The 21,173-nt window shown below is 46.4% G+C and overlaps 1 protein-coding gene across 1 annotated transcript in view; it reads left to right on the top strand.

Annotated features, from left to right (window-relative positions):
* Positions 1-21,173, top strand: part of CDS1 (CDP-diacylglycerol synthase 1) — a 111,983-nt gene that overhangs the window by 56,794 nt on the left and 34,016 nt on the right. The window contains exons 5-7 of the mRNA XM_073541735.1: positions 8,678-8,817; positions 12,233-12,291; positions 19,302-19,384. Of these exons, the coding sequence (XP_073397836.1) occupies positions 8,678-8,817; positions 12,233-12,291; positions 19,302-19,384 (282 nt within the window). The remainder of the gene's footprint in view (positions 1-8,677; positions 8,818-12,232; positions 12,292-19,301; positions 19,385-21,173) is intronic.

The raw sequence follows: 21,173 nt of genomic DNA, 5'->3' as shown, positions 1-21,173 counted from the left end.
TGGAGATGACAAAAAGAAATTTCCCAGTCTCCCGAACCCCTCGTACAGACGTCCTTTTACCAGAAAAGGTTTTTTCCGGAGAAGGCCGTCCAGATATCAGGGCAGATGGGAGGAGAAAAAAAGGAAAGGTACAGGATTCATGTTTGGAGGGGGGCGCCAGGAAGGTCCAGCTCGAGATACGAAAAAGCCGCCCCAATGACTAGTTACCCCGGTAGGAGGGAGACTAGCTGCCTTCTACCCATCCTGGTCTCTGATCTCTAATAGCAGCTGGATATTGGGGATAATAGCCGTGGGACTACGACTAGAGTTTTCTAGGGTTCCCCTTGATCAATTTAAAATCACCCCACTCAGGTCGTCTGCTTCAGAACAAGCTGCCCTGGAGGCCGAGGTTCATGACCTGTGCGCCAAAAAAGTCCTGATAGAGGTTCCAGAGGGAGAATGGGGGAAGGGATTCTACTCCCCTCTGTTCCTGGTCCGCAAACCAGACAGCTCCTTTAGGACAATAATAAACCTTAAGGCCCTCAACAAGTTTTTGGTCATACCTCCTTTTAAAATGGAAACAATTAAATCTGCAATAAAATTGCTGTTCCAAAACTGCTTTATGGTGGTGGTAGATCTGAAAGACGCATACTACCATATACCCATCCATGCAGGCCATCAGCGGTTTCTCAGAGTGGCGGTTCAGTTGGATGGGTCAATTCGACATTTCCAATATGCGGCCCTCCCTTTTGGAGTGGCAGTCGCTCCCCGAGTGTTTACTAAAGTAATAGCGGAGGTCATGGCCCATCTACGTGAATCGAACATTCTGGTGATCCCCTACCTGGACGATTTTCTTATTGTAGGTAAAACGGCGAATCATTGTTTACAACAGCTACAAAACGCAATGTCCGCCCTAGAACGGTTAGGATGGTTGCTGAACATCAAAAAGTCTCGGTTGCAACCAATGAAAGTCCAACAATTCTTGGGCCTAACCCTGGATTCTGAAAAACAGGAATGCCGTCTGCCTCCGGAGAAGCTTGTTCGCCTCCATTATCAGATCCTGAACGCCTCCAATAACCCCACCATGTCCCTCAGGAAAGCCATGTCCCTTCTAGGCTCTCTTTCGGCCTGTATCCCGGCAGTCCAGTGGGCCCAGTTTCATGCAAGGAAACTACAGAGCGAGGTCTTATTACATCAAAAGGTCCTTGGGGGTTACTTGGAGGGTCAGCTAACCTTGTCCCGTAACACAAGGGAGTCCCTAGAGTGGTGGTTAGACAAGGATAACTTGTCTAAAGGGGTGCCCTGGGAGTATAACGTAACCCGTATAGTCACCACGGATGCTAGTCCTTACGGTTGGAGAGCTCATATGGGTGAAATATTAGTCCAGGACCAATGGCAACATGATCAGTTAGGAATGTCATCTAACCTAAAAGAATTGACAGCAGTAGAACAGGCGGCTAAAAAGCTCCTTGTGTATCTACAGGGCCATCACGTGCGGGTGTTCTCCGACAATCAGGTCGCCGTGGCATATATCAATCACCAAGGCGGGACCCGTTCCAGACCCCTGATGATTGTAGCAGAGCGGTTGTTCCATCTAGCAGAACAATACTTTCTATCTTTAACAGCGTTGCATATAAAAGGAAGAGACAACATCACGGCAGACTTTTTAAGCCGCAATCAGCTAAAGCAAGGGGAATGGTCCCTAAACTCCTCCATATTCAATCTGATTGTTCAAAAGTGGGGATATCCAGAGGTAGACCTCTTCGCCACCAGAGACAACAGGCAATTGAAACAATTCTGCTCCCTAAATCCCAGAGAGAATCCTCTGGCGGTAGATGCCTTCCTGATAAAGTGGGACTTCAAACTAGCCTACGCCTTCCCTCCCCTATCTCTTCTACCCCTGGTGATGAGGAAAATCAGGAAAGACAGAGCGAGGGTTATAGTCATCGCTCCATTTTGGCCCAGGAGAGCATGGTTCTCATGCCTCAGGACCATGTCGGTGTCCGATCCTTGGGTTCTGCCGGACATCCCGGATCTCCTGTCCCAGGGCCCAGTCTTCCATCCTCAGGTGGCTGGCCTTCATCTGACGGCGTGGAGTTTGAACGGTCTTTATTAGAAGAGAAGGGCTTCTCCGCAGACCTAATTAACACCCTACTTAAGAGTAGAAAAATCATTACCACAAAAATTTATGTCAGAATTTGGAAGAAATTCCTTCAAAACTCAGGAGTAGTCGCTGGGGATTCAGCGCCTATAATGCAGATATTAGAGTTCCTACAAAAAGGTCTGGACATGGGGCTCTCTACCAGTACCCTTAAAGTACAAGTGTCAGCCTTGGGGGCTCTGTTTAGCTGTAACATCGCTGGTAATTATTGGGTAAGCAGGTTCATTAAGGCGGCAGGTAGATCCAGGCCAATAATGAAGGATAGGTTCATGCCGTGGGACTTGAACCTAGTCCTCACTGCTATGACAGAGACCCCATTCGAACCTATCTCGTCGGCTTCCCTAAAAAAACCTGTCCCTCATGGTAGCCTTCCTGGTAGCTCTAACATCAGCCCGCAGAATAAGCGATATCCAGGCTTTATCTAGGTGTCCTCCTTATTTACAGTTCAAAGAGGATAGGGTAATACTTAGACCTGACCCAGCGTACTTGCCGAAGGTAGTGTCTAGTTTCCATAGGACACAGGAAATAGTTCTTCCATCCTTCCTCCCTAATCCAACTAACGAGAAGGAAAAGAAACTACACACCCTGGATGTCGGGAGAGGCCTCATAGAATATCTGACAGTCACCGATCCCTGGAAGAAAGATAATGCCCTATTTATCTCTCATCAAGGCCCCAGGAAAGGTTGTAGAGCATCAAAAAATACACTAGCCAGATGGATTAGAGAGGCGATTTCAATAGCATACACCTCAAAGGGCAGGTCGCCACCCGGGAAGCTGAGGGCGCATTCCACCAGAGCCATGGCAACCTCATGGGCCGAAAGATCAGAAGTCTCCATTGACCAGATTTGTAAGGCGGCTACTTGGTCCTCTCCGAGCACCTTTTATAGTCATTATAGGCTAGACCTGGGTGCTTCCACAGACCTCTCTTTTGGTATAAGGGTGCTGCAGGCTGTAGTCCCTCCCTAAAGCTGATATTACTCTGTAAATCTCTCAGGTGGTGCTGTCATGGACGACCGAATAAAGTCTTAGTTACTCACCGGTTAACGGTATTTTTCGGAGTCCATGACAGCACCCGTATATTCCCTCCCTTATAGTTTGATTGGGGTGTGCACGTCTATTTCTTGTATATGCTCACTGGTGGTAAAAGTTTATAATTGTAAAGAATACTGTACATAAATCATGCATTAACCTTGGAAGTCCTCTTGTGCTCTGTAATCCAACTGATGCGTGGGAGAGGTGCCACCCTTTTGTATCTGTAGGTTTCCTGTTCCTAAGGGGTGGATCCCCTCTCTCAGGTGGTGCTGTCATGGACTCCGAAAAATACCGTTAACCGGTGAGTAACTAAGACTTTTTTTTTTTTGAAGTCTAAACACTTTTAGTAGTATCACAATTTCCTAAGAACATTTACTCATATCTGTCGCCTTATACAGTATTGAAGCGTCAAGTTTGAGTTGTCCCTAAATGAAGCCAGAAGCGATTTTTCCCCTCTGGATGTAATTAAAACGAACATCTGCAACATTTCCTTCATGAGGTTAAGTATTGGAAGTCGGCATTTCCGCCAGAGAGCTGGCGTGCTCCTTCAGGTTCTCTCCTTTCACTTCAGGTTGAATTAGGCCAGAACACAGTGTGACTTCGACAGAATGCTAACACATGGCATGAAAAATCCTGGAACTGTTCTGCTGCCAGGGTGCAGCAAACACTACAATTGGTGCAGGTTGTCGCCCAAAGATAGGATCACTGAACACTTGTGCTATGTTCCAAAAAATGTGTTGTAGGAATAAGGGGCATTTTCTTGTCTTTGCCCTTAGTTTTGGTTGTTGCCTTACAAATAGTTATTTGGTGATTGAGGGGATGGTCAAGATGAGCAAAATAAAAAAAAAAAGATACAAATGGCAAAAAGTGCATGCAACGTTTCAGCCACATGGGGCCTTTTTCAAGTCAAATGTAGTAAGAAGTGTACATTTTGTCGCTACATTTGGCTTGATAAAGGCCCTGAGTGGCTGAAACGTTGCATGCACTTTTTACCTTTTGTATGCGGTAACCAATAAAGAGATTCCTTTTAGTTGAATGTCTACTGCCTTAGACATTTTTTTTATTTTTAATGATCTGGCCATGATCTCCCCATAATTGTGGGGAGTTGCACCAAGACTGCACAGATCACGGAGTGGTGCATGGGATTAGACATTCTTCAACATGGGTAAAGATGAGTAAGCTGGATTATCAAGACATGTATGGTATCATTATAAATTCATTATATCCTGATATTTTGGCTCCATATTACCAAAAAAGTGTTGTGTCAGGAGGAGCGATGGCACAGATAAGATGCCATGTTGACCACATGAGGTCAGGAGAACAAGATGCTGTCAGGTAACTCTTCCACCATTCTGCCGTAGTATCAGTTCAGCAGCATTCATAAACTATAGTGACTAGAGAAAAAGAAATCTAGATATACCCAGGTACTTTATAGCATACCTAAGCTGCTGCTTGCATAGCTTCCAACATTGCGGTTGGAAAAAAAGAAAGCAACATTCCAGTTCCACTCATAGCCCGGACCAGAAACATCCCTAACTCCACCCAAGAGCACCACAAAACAAATAGAGCACCCATTTTCAGCCTGGGACAGCCACCACAAATTTTTGGAGGTTGTATATGAAACATTAAGGAGAGTGACAAGCCTGGCCTGGCAGTCACAGTGAGGAGACTGATATGGCATGCATGCTTCTCTGGGAAATTAAATATGGAGATTTCCTCTTCAGAGAGGAAGAGGACTTGAACATGACATATAAGTCTCCTCACTCTGACACGTCAGGCCTGGCTTGTCACTGTCCACAAGGAGAACGTTGTCCCTTAAATCCCAGTCAGAAGCCTCTCACACAGCCAACTCAGATTTCATACTTTGCACTGACAAAGGACAAGGCCCGAAACACCAAGTCTCCAAATTGAGATTCTGATTTGACTTTTATCCCCCTTAATGACCGCCAATATGTCTTTTAACTGACCTGAGATATAGGAGAATAGCCTCCCCATACAGGTGACAATCCAGCAGCTGTCGGCTGTCCACTATAGCTGTCAACTTGCTGCATCAGCAAAGATCAGTGTTTGCACCGTCCAGATCAATTTAACCCCTTAGATGCTGATGTCTATAGTGACTATATCATATAAATGGTTAACAGAGTGTGAGGGCTCCCTCTTTATCCCAGTTGGTGCCCTCAGATCATGATCATGTGGTCCTGATGTTTGCCATGGCAATTCCCGACCAAATAGCCGCCTTAGAGTCTCCCGGCTATAGCGGCCTGTTCAGAAGTTAGCGACATTTAGGTGGTAAAAACACAATTTTTCATTTCTATCATGCCACTTTGCATTACCTTCTGAAAATCACTTGATGGGTTAACAAACTACCTGACTGCAGTTTTCAATATGTCAGGGGTTGCTGTTTTTAAAATGGTATAACTTTTGGGGTTTTTCCAATATAAGGGACCCCCCAAAGTCACTTCACACCTGGATAGGATCCTTAAAAAATAAATTTTGTAAATTTCTTTGAAAAAATAAAAAATTACTGCTCCATTTTTAAACCTCCTAAAATGATAGCAAAATAAAAGAACATTATACCGATGGTGCTGATGTAAAGCAGACAGGTGGGAAATGTTATTTATGAATGTCTTTGTGTGGTATGACTATCTGGATTAAAGGGATAATCATTCCAAGTTTGAGAATTGCTAATTTTTTAACATATTTCTCAAATTTCTGATATTTTTTATATATAAACACAAAACATATCGACCTAAATTTACCATTATCATAAAGTACAATGTGTCACGAAAAAACAGTCTCAAAATCACTGGGATTTTTTGAAGCGTTCCAGAGTTATCACCACATAAAGTGACACTGGTCAGATTTTAAAAATTTGGCTCCGTTACTAAGGGGTTAAGTAATTTGACAAGACTTGTTAAAGGGTCAGTATTGTAACCAGATTTTGCTATGTAATCTAAGAAAAACACAAAGTTATCAACTGGGATATAAACTGGTGTGCATGCAGCATGTAAGCGCACGTTCACACTAGCCACTAAACAGAAAAAAACAAAGAAACATAATGATTAAATGCCCTGCAGTAAATAAATAGCATAGCGCATGAAAATAATATATGGTACTTATTTAACATGTTTTTTGATTTAGAAAAAAAAAAAATGCGAAAGCCATCCTGCTTTGTCACGGTGACCGTAGTTGGGACAGTCCTAACACTTGTATTAAAAACCTTACCATTTGTCAAGTGACACGCATGTAGAAAAGGGCCGAGACGGAACAGACTGAACCCAACTAGTGGACACACAGATGAGGGCGACCACATCAATACCCAGCTCAAGAGAAAGGCGGGCCGCACCTTTCCTTATTGAAAAAATGACTAAGTATGGAATGGACAAGGCAACTGTTAGGTGGATTCATAACTGGCTTAGTGATCGGACCCAAAGAGTGGTCGTAAATGGCTGCACATCCAGTTGGAAGAATGTCTCAAGTGGGGTACCACAGGGCTCTGTCCTGGGCCCTGTATTGTTCAACATCTTTATCAACGATTTAGATGAAGTGATTGAGGGTAAACTGATTAAATTTGCTGATGACACAAAGCTAGGAGGGATAGCTAATACTAGAGAAGAGAGAGAGAGGATTCAAAAAGATTTAAATAAACTGGAGAAGTGGGCAGCAACTAACAGAATGGTTTTTAACAGGGAGAAATGCAAAGTACTACATCTGGGAAATAAAAATGAAAAAAGCAGATATAGAATGGGAGGAATAGGGCTAAGTGACAGCACATGTGAAAAAGACTTGGGTATACTAATAGATCACAGACTGAATATGAGTCAACAGTGTGATGCAGCAGCAAAAAAGGCAAATGCAATTCTAGGATGTATTAACAGAAGCATACAGTCTAGATCACGTGAAGTCATTATTTCCCTCTACTCCTCTTTGGTCAGACCTCATCTGGAATATTGTGTCCAGTTTTGGGCACCACATTTTAAAAAAGACATCAACAAACTGGAGCAAGTTCAGAAAAGAGCGACCAGAATGGTGACCGGTCTGCAAACCCTGTCTTATGAGGAAAGGTTGCAGGATTTGGGAATGTTTAGTTTGCAAAACAGAAGACTGAGAGGAGACTTAATAGCTGTCTACAAATATCTAAAGGGCTGTCACATTGTAGAAGGATCAACTTTATTCTCATTTGCACAAGGAAAGACTAGAAGCAATGGGATGAAACTGAATGGGAGGAGACACAGATTAGATATTAGAAAAAACTTTTTGACAGTTAGAGTGATCAATGAGTGGAACAGGCTGCCACGAGAAGTGGTGAGTTCTCCTTCAATGGAAGTCTTCAAACAGAGGCTGGACAGACATCTGACTGGGATGATTTAGCGAATCCTGCTTTGAGCAGGGGGTTGGACCAGATGGCCCAGGAGGTCCCTTCCAACTCTACGATTCTATGATTCTATGATTCTTTTATATGCACATGAGACAGAAAAAAAAACAAAAGTACGGGTTTATATACATATAAAGTTATGGTCTGCCTTTCTTTTGAGCTGGGATGGCTTCTACAAATGGATAATGATCCTAAACACAAGTCAGAATCCACAATAGACTTCCTCAAAAGGCGAAAGCTGAAAGTTTTACAATGGCCCTCACAGTCCCCTGATCTGAACATCATTGAAAATCTGTGGCTAGACCTCAAAATGGCAGTGTGTGCAAGACGACCCAGGAATCTCACAGAACTGGAAGAATTTTCCAAGGAAGAATGGATGAAAATCCCTCAAACAAGAATTGAAAGAATCTTTGCCTGCTACAAAAAGTGTTTACAAGTGACAATTTCAAAATGGGATGCTATTAGGTATTAACAATACAGGATGCCCAAACTGTTGCATTGGCCCATTTTCCTTTTTTGTAATTTTTTAAAATGTAAAAGATTTAAATATATATATATTTTTTTGCCTAAAATGCATATTTCAGTATGTGTCCTGACTTTCTATAGTTTTTTGCACCTTTCTTGCGACATGCGTTCAATACTTTTTCCCCTGTGTCATTTCTCATTATTACACATAACTTAATTTATGGTCATCTATGATTGATTTCTTTGCCTGGTGGATTGGTTGTTACTAGTGATGACCGCAAAGGCTTGTTACTCGCGTTTTCCAAGGTTGCTCGGGTATGCACCCAGTATCGCGGGTGCTCGAATGACATGTTCCAGTGCTCGCGCATGTTTTGTGACTGTTAGCCACAAAACATGCAGGGATTGCCCATGTTGATCAAGCAATAGCCGCATGTTTTGTACCCACAATACTGGAGCACCCTAGGCAAACTCGAGTAACGAGTGTTTGCGCTCATCACTATTTCTTACCAACATCTGGTTAGAATTTCATGTAGATGGTCCCTTTAGAATTTCACTTGACAAATTGGTGATGTATTCAATACTTACTTCACCTGCTGTATGTCCACAGTAAAATTACCGAATATGGCCACTGTCAGATTGTAAATTCTTCATGTCCTTTATTTCAGGTACTTTCTTCTATGCGTTAACTACTTTTTCTATGGGGAGACTTTGGCGGACTATTTTGCAACATTTGTACAAAGGGAAGAATCTCTCCAATTCCTCATCCGCTATCATCGCTTTATATCGTTTGCACTTTATGTCGTGGGTGAGTAGCCATTATGTGCTACATTATCACATTGTGTGATCCCATTACTTATCACTTCAGTGTGGTTAGAGCGCTTGTACATCATCCACCCCATCACAGCCCCCTGCAGTGAGCGCTTGTACAACATTCACCCCAACACAGCCCCCTGCAGTGAGCGCTTGTACAACATCCACCCCATCACAGCCCCCTGCAGTGAGCGCTTGTACAACATTCACCCCATCATAGCCCCCTGCAGTGAGCGCTTGTACATTATCCACCCCATCACAGCCCCCTGCAGTGAGCGCTTGTATAACATCCACCACATCACAGCGCCCTGCAGTGAGCGCTTGTACATTATCCACCCCATCACAGCCCCCTGCAGTGAGCGCTTGTACAGCATCCACCCCATCACACCCCCTGCAGTGAGCACTTGTACAACATCCACCCCATCACAGCCCCCTGCAGTGAGCGCTTGTACAGCATCCACCCCATCACACCCCCTGCAGTGAGCACTTGTACAACATCCACCCCATCACAGCCCCCTGCAGTGAGCGCATGTACAGCATCCACCCCATCACAGCCCCCTGCAGAGAGCGCTTGTATATTATCCACCCCATCACAGCCCCCTTCAGTGAGCGCTTGTACAGCATCCACCCCATCACAGCCCCCTGCAGTGAGCACTCGTACAACATCCACCCCATCACAGCCCCCTTCAGTGAGCGCTTGTACAGCATCCACCCCATCACAGCCTCCTGCAGTGAGCGCTTGTATAGCATGCACCCCATCACAGCCCCCTGCAGTGAGCGCTTGTACAACATCCACCCCATCACAGCCCCCTGCAGTGAGCGCTTGTATATTATCCACCCCATCACAGCCCCCTGCAGTGAGCGCTTGTACAACATTCACCCCATCACAGCCCCCTGCAGTGAGCGCTTGTACAACATCCACCCCATCACGGCCCCCTGCAGTGAGCGCTTGTACAACATTCACCCCATCACAGCCCCCTGCAGTGAGCGCTTGTACATTATCCACCCCATCACAGCCCCCTGCAGTGAGCGCTTGTATAACATCCACCACATCACAGCGCCCTGCAGTGAGCGCTTGTACATTATCCACCCATCACAGCCCCCTGCAGTGAGCGCTTGTATAACATCCACCACATCACAGCGCCCTGCAGTGAGCGCTTGTACAACATCCACCCCATCACAGCCCCCTGCAGTGAGCGCTTGTACAGCATCCACCCCATCACACCCCCTGCAGTGAGCACTTGTACAACATCCACCCCATCACAGCCCCCTGCAGTGAGCGCTTGTACAGCATCCACCCCATCACACCCCCTGCAGTGAGCACTTGTACAACATCCACCCCATCACAGCCCCCTGCAGTGAGCGCTTGTACAGCATCCACCCCATCACACCCCCTGCAGTGAGCACTTGTACAACATCCACCCCATCACAGCCCCCTGCAGTGAGCGCATGTACAGTATCCACCCCATCACAGCCCCCTGCAGTGAGCGCTTGTATATTATCCACCCCATCACAGCCCCCTTCAGTGAGCGCTTGTACAGCATCCACCCCATCACAGCCCCCTGCAGTGAGCACTCGTACAACATCCACCCCATCACAGCCCCCTTCAGTGAGCGCTTGTACAGCATCCACCCCATCACAGCCTCCTGCAGTGAGCGCTTGTATAGCATGCACCCCATCACAGCCCCCTGCAGTGAGCGCTTGTATAACATCCACCCCATCACAGCCCCCTGCAGTGAGCGCTTGTACAACATCCACCCCATCACACCCCCTGCAGTGAGCGCATGTATATTATCCACCCCATCACAGCCCCCTGAAGTGAGCGCTTGTATATTATCCACCCCATCACAGCCCCCTGCAGTGAGCGCTTGTACAGCATCCACCCCATCACAGCCCCCTGCAGTGAGCACTCGTACAACATCCACCCCATCACAGCCCCCTGCAGTGAGCGCTTGTACATTATCCACCCCATCACAGCCCCCTGCAGTGAGCGCTTGTACAGCATCCACCCCATCACAGCCTCCTGCAGTGAGCGCTTGTATAGCATGCACCCCATCACAGCCCCCTGCAGTGAGCGCTTGTATAACATCCACCCCATCACAGCCCCCTGCAGTGAGCGCTTGTACAACATCCACCCCATCACAGCCCCCTGCAGTGAGCGCTTGTATATTATCCACCCCATCACAGCCCCCTGAAGTGAGCGCTTGTATATTATCCACCCCATCACAGCCCCCTGCAGTGAGCGCTTGTACAGCATCCACCCCATCACACCCCCTGCAGTGAGCACTTGTACAACATCCACCCCATCACAGCCCCCTGCAGTGAGCGCTTGTACAGCATCCACCCCATCACACCCCCTGCAGTGAGCGCTTGTATAACATCCACCCCATCACAGCCCCCTGCAGTGAGCGCTTGTATAGCATGCACCCCATCACAGCCCCCTGCAGTGAGCGCTTGTACAACATCCACCCCATCACAGCCCCCTGCAGTGAGCGCTTGTACAGCATCCACCCCATCACAGCCCCCTGCAGTGAGCACTTGTACAACATCCACCCCATCACAGCCCCCTGCAGTGAGCGCTTGTACAGCATCCACCCCATCACAGCCCCCTGCAGTGAGCACTTGTACAACATCCACCCCATCACAGCCCCCTGCAGTGAGCGCATGTACAACATCCACCCCATCACAGCCCCCTGCAGTGAGCGCTTGTATATTATCCACCCCATCACAGCCCCCTTCAGTGAGCGCTTGTACAGCATCCACCCCATCACAGCCCCCTGCAGTGAGCACTCGTACAACATCCACCCCATCACAGCCCCCTTCAGTGAGCGCTTGTACAGCATCCACCCCATCACAGCCTCCTGCAGTGAGCGCTTGTATAGCATGCACCCCATCACAGCCCCCTGCAGTGAGCGCTTGTATAACATCCACCCCATCACAGCCCCCTTCAGTGAGCGCTTGTACAGCATCCACCCCATCACAGCCTCCTGCAGTGAGCGCTTGTATAGCATGCACCCCATCACAGCCCCCTGCAGTGAGCGCTTGTATAACATCCACCCCATCACAGCCCCCTGCAGTGAGCGCTTGTACAACATCCACCCCATCACAGCCCCCTGCAGTGAGCGCTTGTACAACATCCACCCCATCACAGCCCCCTGCAGTGAGCGCTTGTATATTATCCACCCCATCACAGCCCCCTGCAGTGAGCGCTTGTACAGCATCCACCACATCACACACCCTGCAGTGAGCGCTTGTATATTATCCACCCCATCACAGGCCCCTGCAGTGAGCGCTTGTATAGCATCCACCATCACATGTGTTTGTTTATATTACCTTTTAGCTGTTTGCTTTAAGTGAATATTCAAATATATTTATCTCTTTGTTTTTCCTTTTTTTTTTTTGTCACGTAGGTTTCTGCATGTTTGTATTGAGCCTAGTGAAGAAGCAATACCGCCTCCAGTTTTACATGGTTGGTATCAATTCCTCTGTGCAGAAGCTAATGATATCCCTTGCCATGTCTGCATGAGAAGCCTCGTGTGCACAAGTCTGCATTTGTTCATTTAACCCTGGGACAGTAACATGTAAAGCATGAGAAATAACTTTTGATTAAAGCAGAGCTGACAATTCCTGTACTTCTCAGTCCGTAAGGATGAGTTCTCGGCTGCTGCATGCAGTATACTTGGTCTGGATTAGCAGTGCTTGTGCCTGGCTTCGAGGTAAAAGCAGTCATCTGGCCACCTTCAGAGCAGCGCTTACCAACTCTGTAGCAAAGAGCCTGCAAGCTCTGTACTCCTTGGACTGGCCACCTCTGAAAGCCTGTAGAGGTGGCCTGTAACCTAGGCAATAAGCAGTAAGCTATAGAATTAAAAAGCCCTAATAATAGAGAATGGAGAGCATTTTTTATAAGAAATACATTGCAAAGTTGTTTGTTTTTACATGACCCTTTATGATGATGAGACAACCCCCTTCAAATAACCTTATTAGAACAAAGGAGTTTACATATCTATCTCTATAATATCAGTTTTAAACCGTTAAGGTTTGTTCACAAGTACCACAACCTAGAATAAAAATAACGAACTAATACCCTGCAGTAAGTAATAATAGGAATAATACATGTAGATAACGTAGGGCAGTGGTCCCCAACCTTTTTTGCACCAGGGACCGGTTTCAAGCAAGACCATTCTTCCATGGCCCGGCAGGGTGGGGATGGAGGTGTGGCAGGGGCGGGGCTTTGGTCATAAGGGGGCAGGGCTATGGACGCAGTTGTAGTTTAGCAGTGCATACTTATAATTAAATAACATTTATAATGTGACTCAACTCACCATAGGTTTTGAATGAGTGCTCCATCACCCCATCATTGCCTTCACCCCATCACTCCCTTCTCCCCATCACTGCCGTCTCTCCATCACCCCATCACTGCCGTCTCTCCATCACTCCCATCATTGCCTTCAACCCATCACCCCATCACTGCCGTCTCTCCATCACTCCCATCATTGCCTTCACCCCATCATTGCCTTCTCCCCATCACCCCATCATTGCCTTCACCCCATCACTGCCATCTCTCCATCACCCCATCATTGCCTTCTCTCCATCACCCCATCATTGCCTTCACCCCATCACTGCCATCTCTCCATCACCCCATCATTGCCTTCTCCCCATCACCCCATCATTGCCTTCACCCCATCACTGCCGTCTCTCCATCACCCCATCATTGCCTTCTCCCCATCACTCCCATCAATGCCTTCTCCCCATTACCCCCATCATGGCCTTCTCTCCCCATCACTGTCTTCTCCTCATGTCCCCATCTCCTCCAGGGCCAGGCTAACCTACATACACACATTATACATACACACAGACACCACCTCTCTCCTCTCACCTGTCCGCAGCATCGCCCGCACTTCCTCGCTCTGACACAGCAGCGGCGCGCTCCTCTCTGTGTCAGTCAGAGACAGGAAGCGCGGGCGGCGGGCAGGAAGCTGGACGGGTACTTGCAGCTCCGCTCCTGCTATTCCCTCTTGCAGGCAGCGGAGCTGCTTTGATCACTCCCTGGCCGCCGCTACACTTGAGAGCAGTCTAAGAACTGCTGCGCGCCGCCCCAGCCCCCGCTACGCTACTGACCGCCCCTGGCTCCCCTTGTGTCCGCAGACCGGCAAGGGCACTGCAGCGGCCCGGTGCTGGGCCGCGGACCGGCGGTTGGGGACCCCTGACGTAGGGTACTTAGTTAACACTATTTTGATCAAAAAAGCATAAAAGCCAACCCACCGTGACAAGGTGTACTCCATAGCGTCCCTGTCTGTGTGATAGCAGTCCTCAAACCAAACTGGGGCAGAGCTGGACCCAGACGTGACCATCTCACACCTGCCCATGGAAAGCCATGGAGACAAAAGGCACAGCCTAAAGGAGCTAAATTGTGTGAAAGAAAGGCGTAAAAGGCACATACTTTATGCATTGTTTTTACTACCAACAGTCAGGTGTTTGGTGTATAAAAACCACATCAAAAACGCTGTGTGAACGTACCCATAGGCAAGTTGACAGGTTTGCTTTAGACTAGGGTCACACAAACTGTATTTTCTCTCATCTGTGGAAATTGGTCTGATTATGTTAATCACACTCTGATCAGAGTATCAACACAGTTTTTTCAGATGAAAAAAAATTCTCCATCTTCTATTTTCTGTTGGTCCCTGAAAATCGGACTGAGCTCAGATGTAATCCGAGTGCAATCCAATTTTTTTGGACCGACCCATCGACTTGCATGGCCCTGTGTGATCCAGTTTATGTATGCAAATCTTACATGTTGCAATTTTTTATTTTTATTTTTTTCTTCCTCGGACAGACCCAGTCAGAGGAAAAAATTGGACGTGTGCACGGCCCTGCAGACTAAAATTTGTCCGCGTGTGATCTGATGTTCTGTCGGATTGCGCTCTGACTGAAAATATTTGTGAGGGTGCAGTAGCCTGGCTCTGTGACATGGCTGGGTGTTGGTGCAGGCTGGCGCAGCGCTTCGGAGTTTTCCCCCTTGTAATGCAGCATGCAAATTATGGGGAGAGAGATGGCGGCTAGCTTTCATCCCTGTTTATGTGAGCAGATATTTCTGGGAATTGGCAAGTGTGGAGGTGACGCCTCACATGCTTCTCCCATTGTTGAGAACACAGCTCTGAACTCTAGCATGTGCTGATAGTTAAGGAGACTCAGGGAGCGGCCACACGCTGAGGCCATTTAGGTTTGTTTTTTTTTTTTTTTGCTTGTTTGTTTTCCACACTGAGGTATTCAGTAGAAAAAAAAGTTTGCTCTTTACTACACATCAGAAAAAAAGGTTTTGTCAGCCTAACAGAAGCCAAAGTGATGCTTCTCTAGCATTCATCTGGTGATTAGGGGCATATGAGTTCCTGGAATAATAATAATAATAATAATAAATTTTATTTTTATAGCGCCGACATATTCCGCAGCACTTTACATTTCAGAGGGGATTTGTACAGACAATAGACATTACAGCATAACAATAATCACATACAGTAGATTATAGCAAATACCAAGAGGAAAGAGGGCCCTGCTCGCAAGCTTACAGTCTATGAGGAAAGAGGGAGACACGAAAGGTGGGTGGTAACAGTTGCCCTGATTGTATGGACCAGCCATAATGTTAGGTGTGTGACAGTACGGACACAGAGGGCTAATGGATGCATAAAGCATGTGGGAGAATGATGCGGGGAACCTGGTTATGGTAAGACTTTTGGCTCTGCCACACAGGGATAGATTAGGTTAATGTGTTGAGGCGATAGGCCAGTCTGAATAAATGCGTTTTCAGGACACGCTTAAAATTGTGGGGATTGGGGACTAATCGTATTGACCTGGGAAGTGCATTCCAAAGAATTGGCGCGGCACGTGTAAAGTCTTGGAGACGGGAGTGGGAGGTTCTGACTATTGAGGATGCTAACCTCAGGTCATCAGCAGAACGGAGGGCGCGGGTAGGGTGGTATACTGAAACAAGGGAGGAGATGTAGGGTGGTGCTGAGCCATGGAGGGCTTTGTGAGTGAGGGTAATAAGTTTATACTGAATTCTGGAGTGGATGGGTAGCCAGTGTAATGACTGGCACAAGGTAGAGGCATCGGTGTAACGATTGGTGAGGAATATGATCCTGGCTGCAGCATTCAAGACAGATTGGAGAGGGGAGAGTTTGGTAAGAGGGAGACCGATTAGAAGAGAGTTACAATAGTCGAGACGAGAATGAATAAGAGAAACAGTAAGAGTTTTTGCAGAGTCAAAGGTAAGAAAAGGTCGAAATCTAGAAATGTTTTTGAGGTGCAGATGACAAGAGCGAGCCAGTGATCGAATGTGGGGGGCAAAGGAAAGCTCGGAATCAAGTATGACCCCAAGACAGCGGGCCTGTTGCTGGGGAGTAATAGTGGAACCACACACAGAAATGGCAATGTCGGGTATAGGTACATTAGTAGAGGGAGGAAACACCAGGAGTTCAGTCTTTGACAGGTTCAGTTTCAGATATAGTGAGGACATGATATTAGACACAGCGTTTAGACAATCGCCGATGTTTTCTAGAAAGGCTGGGGTGATGTCAGGAGAAGAAGCGTATAATTGGGTGTCATCAGCATAGAGATGGTACTGGAAACCAAATCTACTGATTGTTTGACCAATAGGGGCAGTGTACAAGGAGAAGAGGAGGGGGCCTAGAACCGATCCTTGGGGGACCCCCAACAGTAAGGGGAAGATGAGAGGAGGAGGAACTTGCAAAAGATACAGTAAAGGAGCGGTCGGAGAGATAGGAGGAGAACCAGGAGAGAACGGTATCCTTGAGGCCAATGGAACGGAGCATAGTGAGGAGGAGCTGATGATCCACAGTGTCGAATGCTGCAGAGAGATCCAAGAGAATTAGCATGGAGTAGTGACCATTTGATTTAGCTGTTAGCAGATCATTAGAGACTTTAGTGAGGGCAGTTTCAGTGGAGTGTAAAGAGCGGAAACCGGATTGGAGAGGGTCGAGAAGAGAGTTTTCTGAGAGATAGCGGATAAGACGGGAGTGGACCAGGCGTTCCAGGAGTTTAGAGATGAAGGGAAGATTAGAGACAGGTCTATAGTTAGCGGCACAGTTTTGGTCGAGGGATGGTTTTTTAAGTAGTGGATGTATGATGGCATGCTTAAATGAGGAGGGAAAAATACCAGAAGAGAGAGAGAGGTTAAATATTTTAGTTAGGTGAGGGGTGACAGCAGAGGAAAGGGACTGGAGGAGCTGTGACGGAAATGGGTCACTGGTGCAAGTAGTTGGGCGAGAAGATGCAAGGAGCCTGCTTACTTCTTCTTCTGTGACTGGTTCAAAATCAGAGAGTGAGTTAGATGCAGTGGGGGAGGGAGGACAGTGCATGGTATGAGGTGATTGGGAGATAATTTCCTGTCGGATCTGGTCAATTTTTTCTTTGAAGTAATTGGCCAGATCGTCAGCTCGGAGCTCCGTGGTTGGGGCCTGTACTCTTGGATTGAGTAGAGAATGAAAAGTGTCAAAGAGACGTTTCGGGTTATTGGACAGTGAGGTGATGAGGGTGTTGAAATAGGTTTGTTTTGAGAGGTGAAGGGCAGTGTTGTATGTTCTAAGCATAAACTTAAAATGGATGAAATCTTCGGGTAGATTGGATTTTCTCCACAGACGTTCGGCGCACCTGGAGCACCGCTGCAGGAAACGTGTTTGCACCGTGTGCCAGGGTTGTCGCCGTCTGCATTGTGGTGTTCTATTTATAGGGGGTGCAAATTCATCCAGGGCAGTTTGAAGTGTTTCATTGTAATGCTTCAATGCAGAATCAGGACATGAGAGGGAGGAGATAGGGGCCAATGAAGACTGCAAGTTCTTCATAAGTTTCTGGGTGTTAATGGCCTGTATGTTTCTATAAGTCTGGACAGTGGGGGTGACCTGAGCAGCCTGGCAGTTCTTGATAGAGAATGAAAGAAGATTGTGGTCAGAGAGCGGGAGAGGGGAGTTTGCAAAATCATCCACTGCACAAAGCCGAGAGAAGACCAAGTCGAGGGAGTTTCCGTCTTCATGCGTTGGAGAATTAGTAAGCTGCGAAAGGCCAAACGAGGAGGTTAGAGATAAAAGGTGAGTAGCAGATGGTGAGAGGGGAAGAGCAATGGGGATGTTGAAATCTCCCATGATGAGGGTAGGGATGTCACAGGAGAGAAAATGTGGAAGCCAAGTGGCAAAATGATCCAGGAACTGATGGGAGGGGCCGGGAGGACGATACACCACCGCCACTCGCATGGAGAAGGGGTGTAGAGTCTGACGGCATGGACCTGCCTGTCGATTTGTTCCCCCCAAACCGACCAACTGACAGGCTGACTACAGCCTCACGATGGCAGTCAGGTATGTCTCTCAGAAACATTCAGCCAGGGACTGTACAGATGCAAGAGTTCTCCTCCGATGGAACAAAACACATATTACTGATATGGAAATGATGAAAAATGGAAACATTGTCTACACATTTCGACTTGTCTTAAAGAGTATGACCAACATGTGCAGAAATACCCACACTTATACATCTTGGAATGCTATCAATGAGGTTATATTAATGGATGTCTGAGGAATATTCTGCTACAGTGAACGCACTTGGCCACACAAATCATCAAGATCCACTGCTGGCAGCTTGTTTTGCAATTGGAAATCGATGTCTCCCATCAACCACATCTGAGACTAGTCCATGCATGCTGCAGGCCAGGGTACCGCGTTTAGGCCATGCAGGCTGCTCACAGTAGCACAAGCAACATGTGACCTGGTGTTGTCATATTGTAAAAATGGTTCATGGGACACTTTCACAGTCCCTCTTGAAGACCTAATGGCATTGCCCACCTGGTCTCCAGACCAATCTCCAATTGTGTCCAAGATGAAAGCAAGACTTGTGGAATAGGATCAATGTCCATTCCAGCCTCCATTGCCAACTTGCTCCAACTTTCATTGCAGTACAGAACTGAACAATCGTCAAAATGTCCCAGCTGTTTTTCAACATAACGCCGGTTAGCATGTTGATATTTCTGCTGTAAGAAACCTGAGTGGGCCAAACATTTTCCCATGGCTTGCAGTGTCCCCTGCCAGCAGAGGATTTTGTTGATTTGTTTGTCCAAGTGCAATTCAGAGTAGCTGAACATTCATCAGATAACCATTAATAACCTCATTGATAGCTTGTCAAGGCATGTAAGGGCATGTACTTCACACTTAATACTGAATTAATTGAGATGTTGTAAAACTTTTGTTTTTTAATTTTATCATCATTTACATATCATTACCATGTTTATACATCCTGTGATTTCCAGAAGTCCATAAACATCCTTTCAATACTGAGCAGTGTATTTCACCATCTTTTACCATGTCCTTTCTGTAATTGACATTGGTCCTGCCTTTGTTGATTTTTCTGTGTAAAAAGTCCTTGCTACTTGCATAGTTGTGTCCTGTATACTGACTGTTGTGTTGTCTCCCCTATTAACAGTTTGGATGGACTCATGTCACTTTGCTGATCACTGTCACGCAGTCTCATCTTATCATCCAAAATCTTTTTGAAGGGATTATCTGGTAAGATCTGGCATGTAATGTACCCAGCTGATGGCGCCCCCTGCAGATGCATATTTACCTGTTCATTGAGGGTTGCCTAGACCTAATGTACCCAGCTAATGGCGCCCCCTGCAGATGATTCTCTCTTGGCTACAGATGTATTCTTTAATTACTGAATTATATGCCTGTCTTGGGTTCCTGTAATGTAACTTGCCCCACTCAGCGACTCCGCTATGAGATTGTTTGTGTGTAGGGATAAGAACGTGTTTAAGGACAAGTATTTTCTGACATTGCGGTTTGCAGTACTCTAAAACAACAAATGCAAGCACAAATTCTGCTTATTGCTAAGAACAGGATATTTAGACTGCGTTCTGCCACTACAGCGGTTCTGCCAAGGTAGGGCAAAGGGACACTTACAGTTGTGGCCAAAAGTATTGACACCCCTGCAATTCTGTCAGATAATACTCAGTTTCTTCCTGAAAATGATTGCAAACACAAATTCTTTGGTATTATTATCTTCATTTAATTTGTCTTAAATGAAAAAACACAAAAGAGAATGAAGCAAAAATCAAAACATTGATCATTTCACACAAAACTCCAAAAATGGGCCAGACAAAAGTATTGGCACCCTCAGCCTAATACTTGGTTGCACAACCTTTAGCCAAAATTACTACGACCAACCGCTTGCGGTAACCATCAATGAGTTTCTTACAATGCTCTGCTTCTATTTTAGACCATTCTTCTTTGGCAAACTGCTCCAGGTCCCTGATATTTGAAGGGTGCCTTCTCTAAACTGCCATTTTTAGATCTCTCCACAGGTGTTCTATGGGATTCAGGTCTGGACTCATTGCTGGCCACCTTAGAAGTCTCCAGTGCTTTCTCTCAAACCATTTTCTAGTGCTTTTTGAAGTGTGGTTTGGGACATTGTCCTGCTGGAAGACCCATGACCTCTGAGGGAGACCCATCTTTCTCACACTGGGCCCTACATTATGCTGCAAAATTTGTTGGTAGTCTTCTGACTTCATAATGCCATGCACACGGTCAAGTAGTCCAGTGCCACAGGCAGCAAAGCAACCCCAAAATATCAGGGAACCTCCGCCATGTTTGACTGTAGGGACCGTGTTCTTTTCTTTGAATGCCTCTTTTTTTTCTCCTGTAAACTCTATGTTGATGCCTTTGCCCAAAAAGCTCTACTTTTGTCTCATCTGACCAGAGAACATTCTTCCAAAACGTTTTAGGCTTTTTCAGGTAACTTTTGGCAAACTCCAGCCTGGCTATTTTATGTCTCGGGGTAAGAAGTGAGGTCTTCCTGGGTCTCCTACCATACAGTCCCTTTTCATTCAGACGCCGATGGATAGTATGGGTTGACACTGTTGTACCCTCGGACTGCAGGGCAGCTTGAACTTGTTTGGATGTTAGTCGAGGTTCTTTATCCAACATCCGCACAATCTTGCGTTGAAAGCTCTTGTTAATTTTTCTTTTCCGTCCACATCTAGGGAGGTTAGCCACAGTGCCATGAGCTTTAAACTTCTTGATGACACTGCGCACGGTAGACACAGGAACATTCTGGTCTTTGGAGACGGACTTGTAGCCTTGAGATTGCTCATGCTTCCTCACAATTTGGTTTCTCAAGTCCTCAGACAGTTCTTTGGTCTTCTTTCTTTTCTCCATGCTCAATGTGGTACACACAAGGACACAGGACAGAGGTTGAGTCAACTTTAATCCATGTCAACTGGCTGCAAGTGTGATTTAGTTATTGCCAACACCTGTGCCACAGGTAAGTTACAGGTGCTGTTAATTACACAAATTA

Source organism: Dendrobates tinctorius, unplaced genomic scaffold (assembly GCF_039654945.1).
Source record: "Dendrobates tinctorius isolate UK_male_01 unplaced genomic scaffold, ASM3965494v1 ptg000011l, whole genome shotgun sequence".
Classification (NCBI taxonomy): Eukaryota; Metazoa; Chordata; class Amphibia; order Anura; family Dendrobatidae; genus Dendrobates; species Dendrobates tinctorius.
The sequence above is the reverse complement of the archived record's forward strand: the minus strand, read 5'-3'. Positions and strand labels throughout refer to the sequence as shown.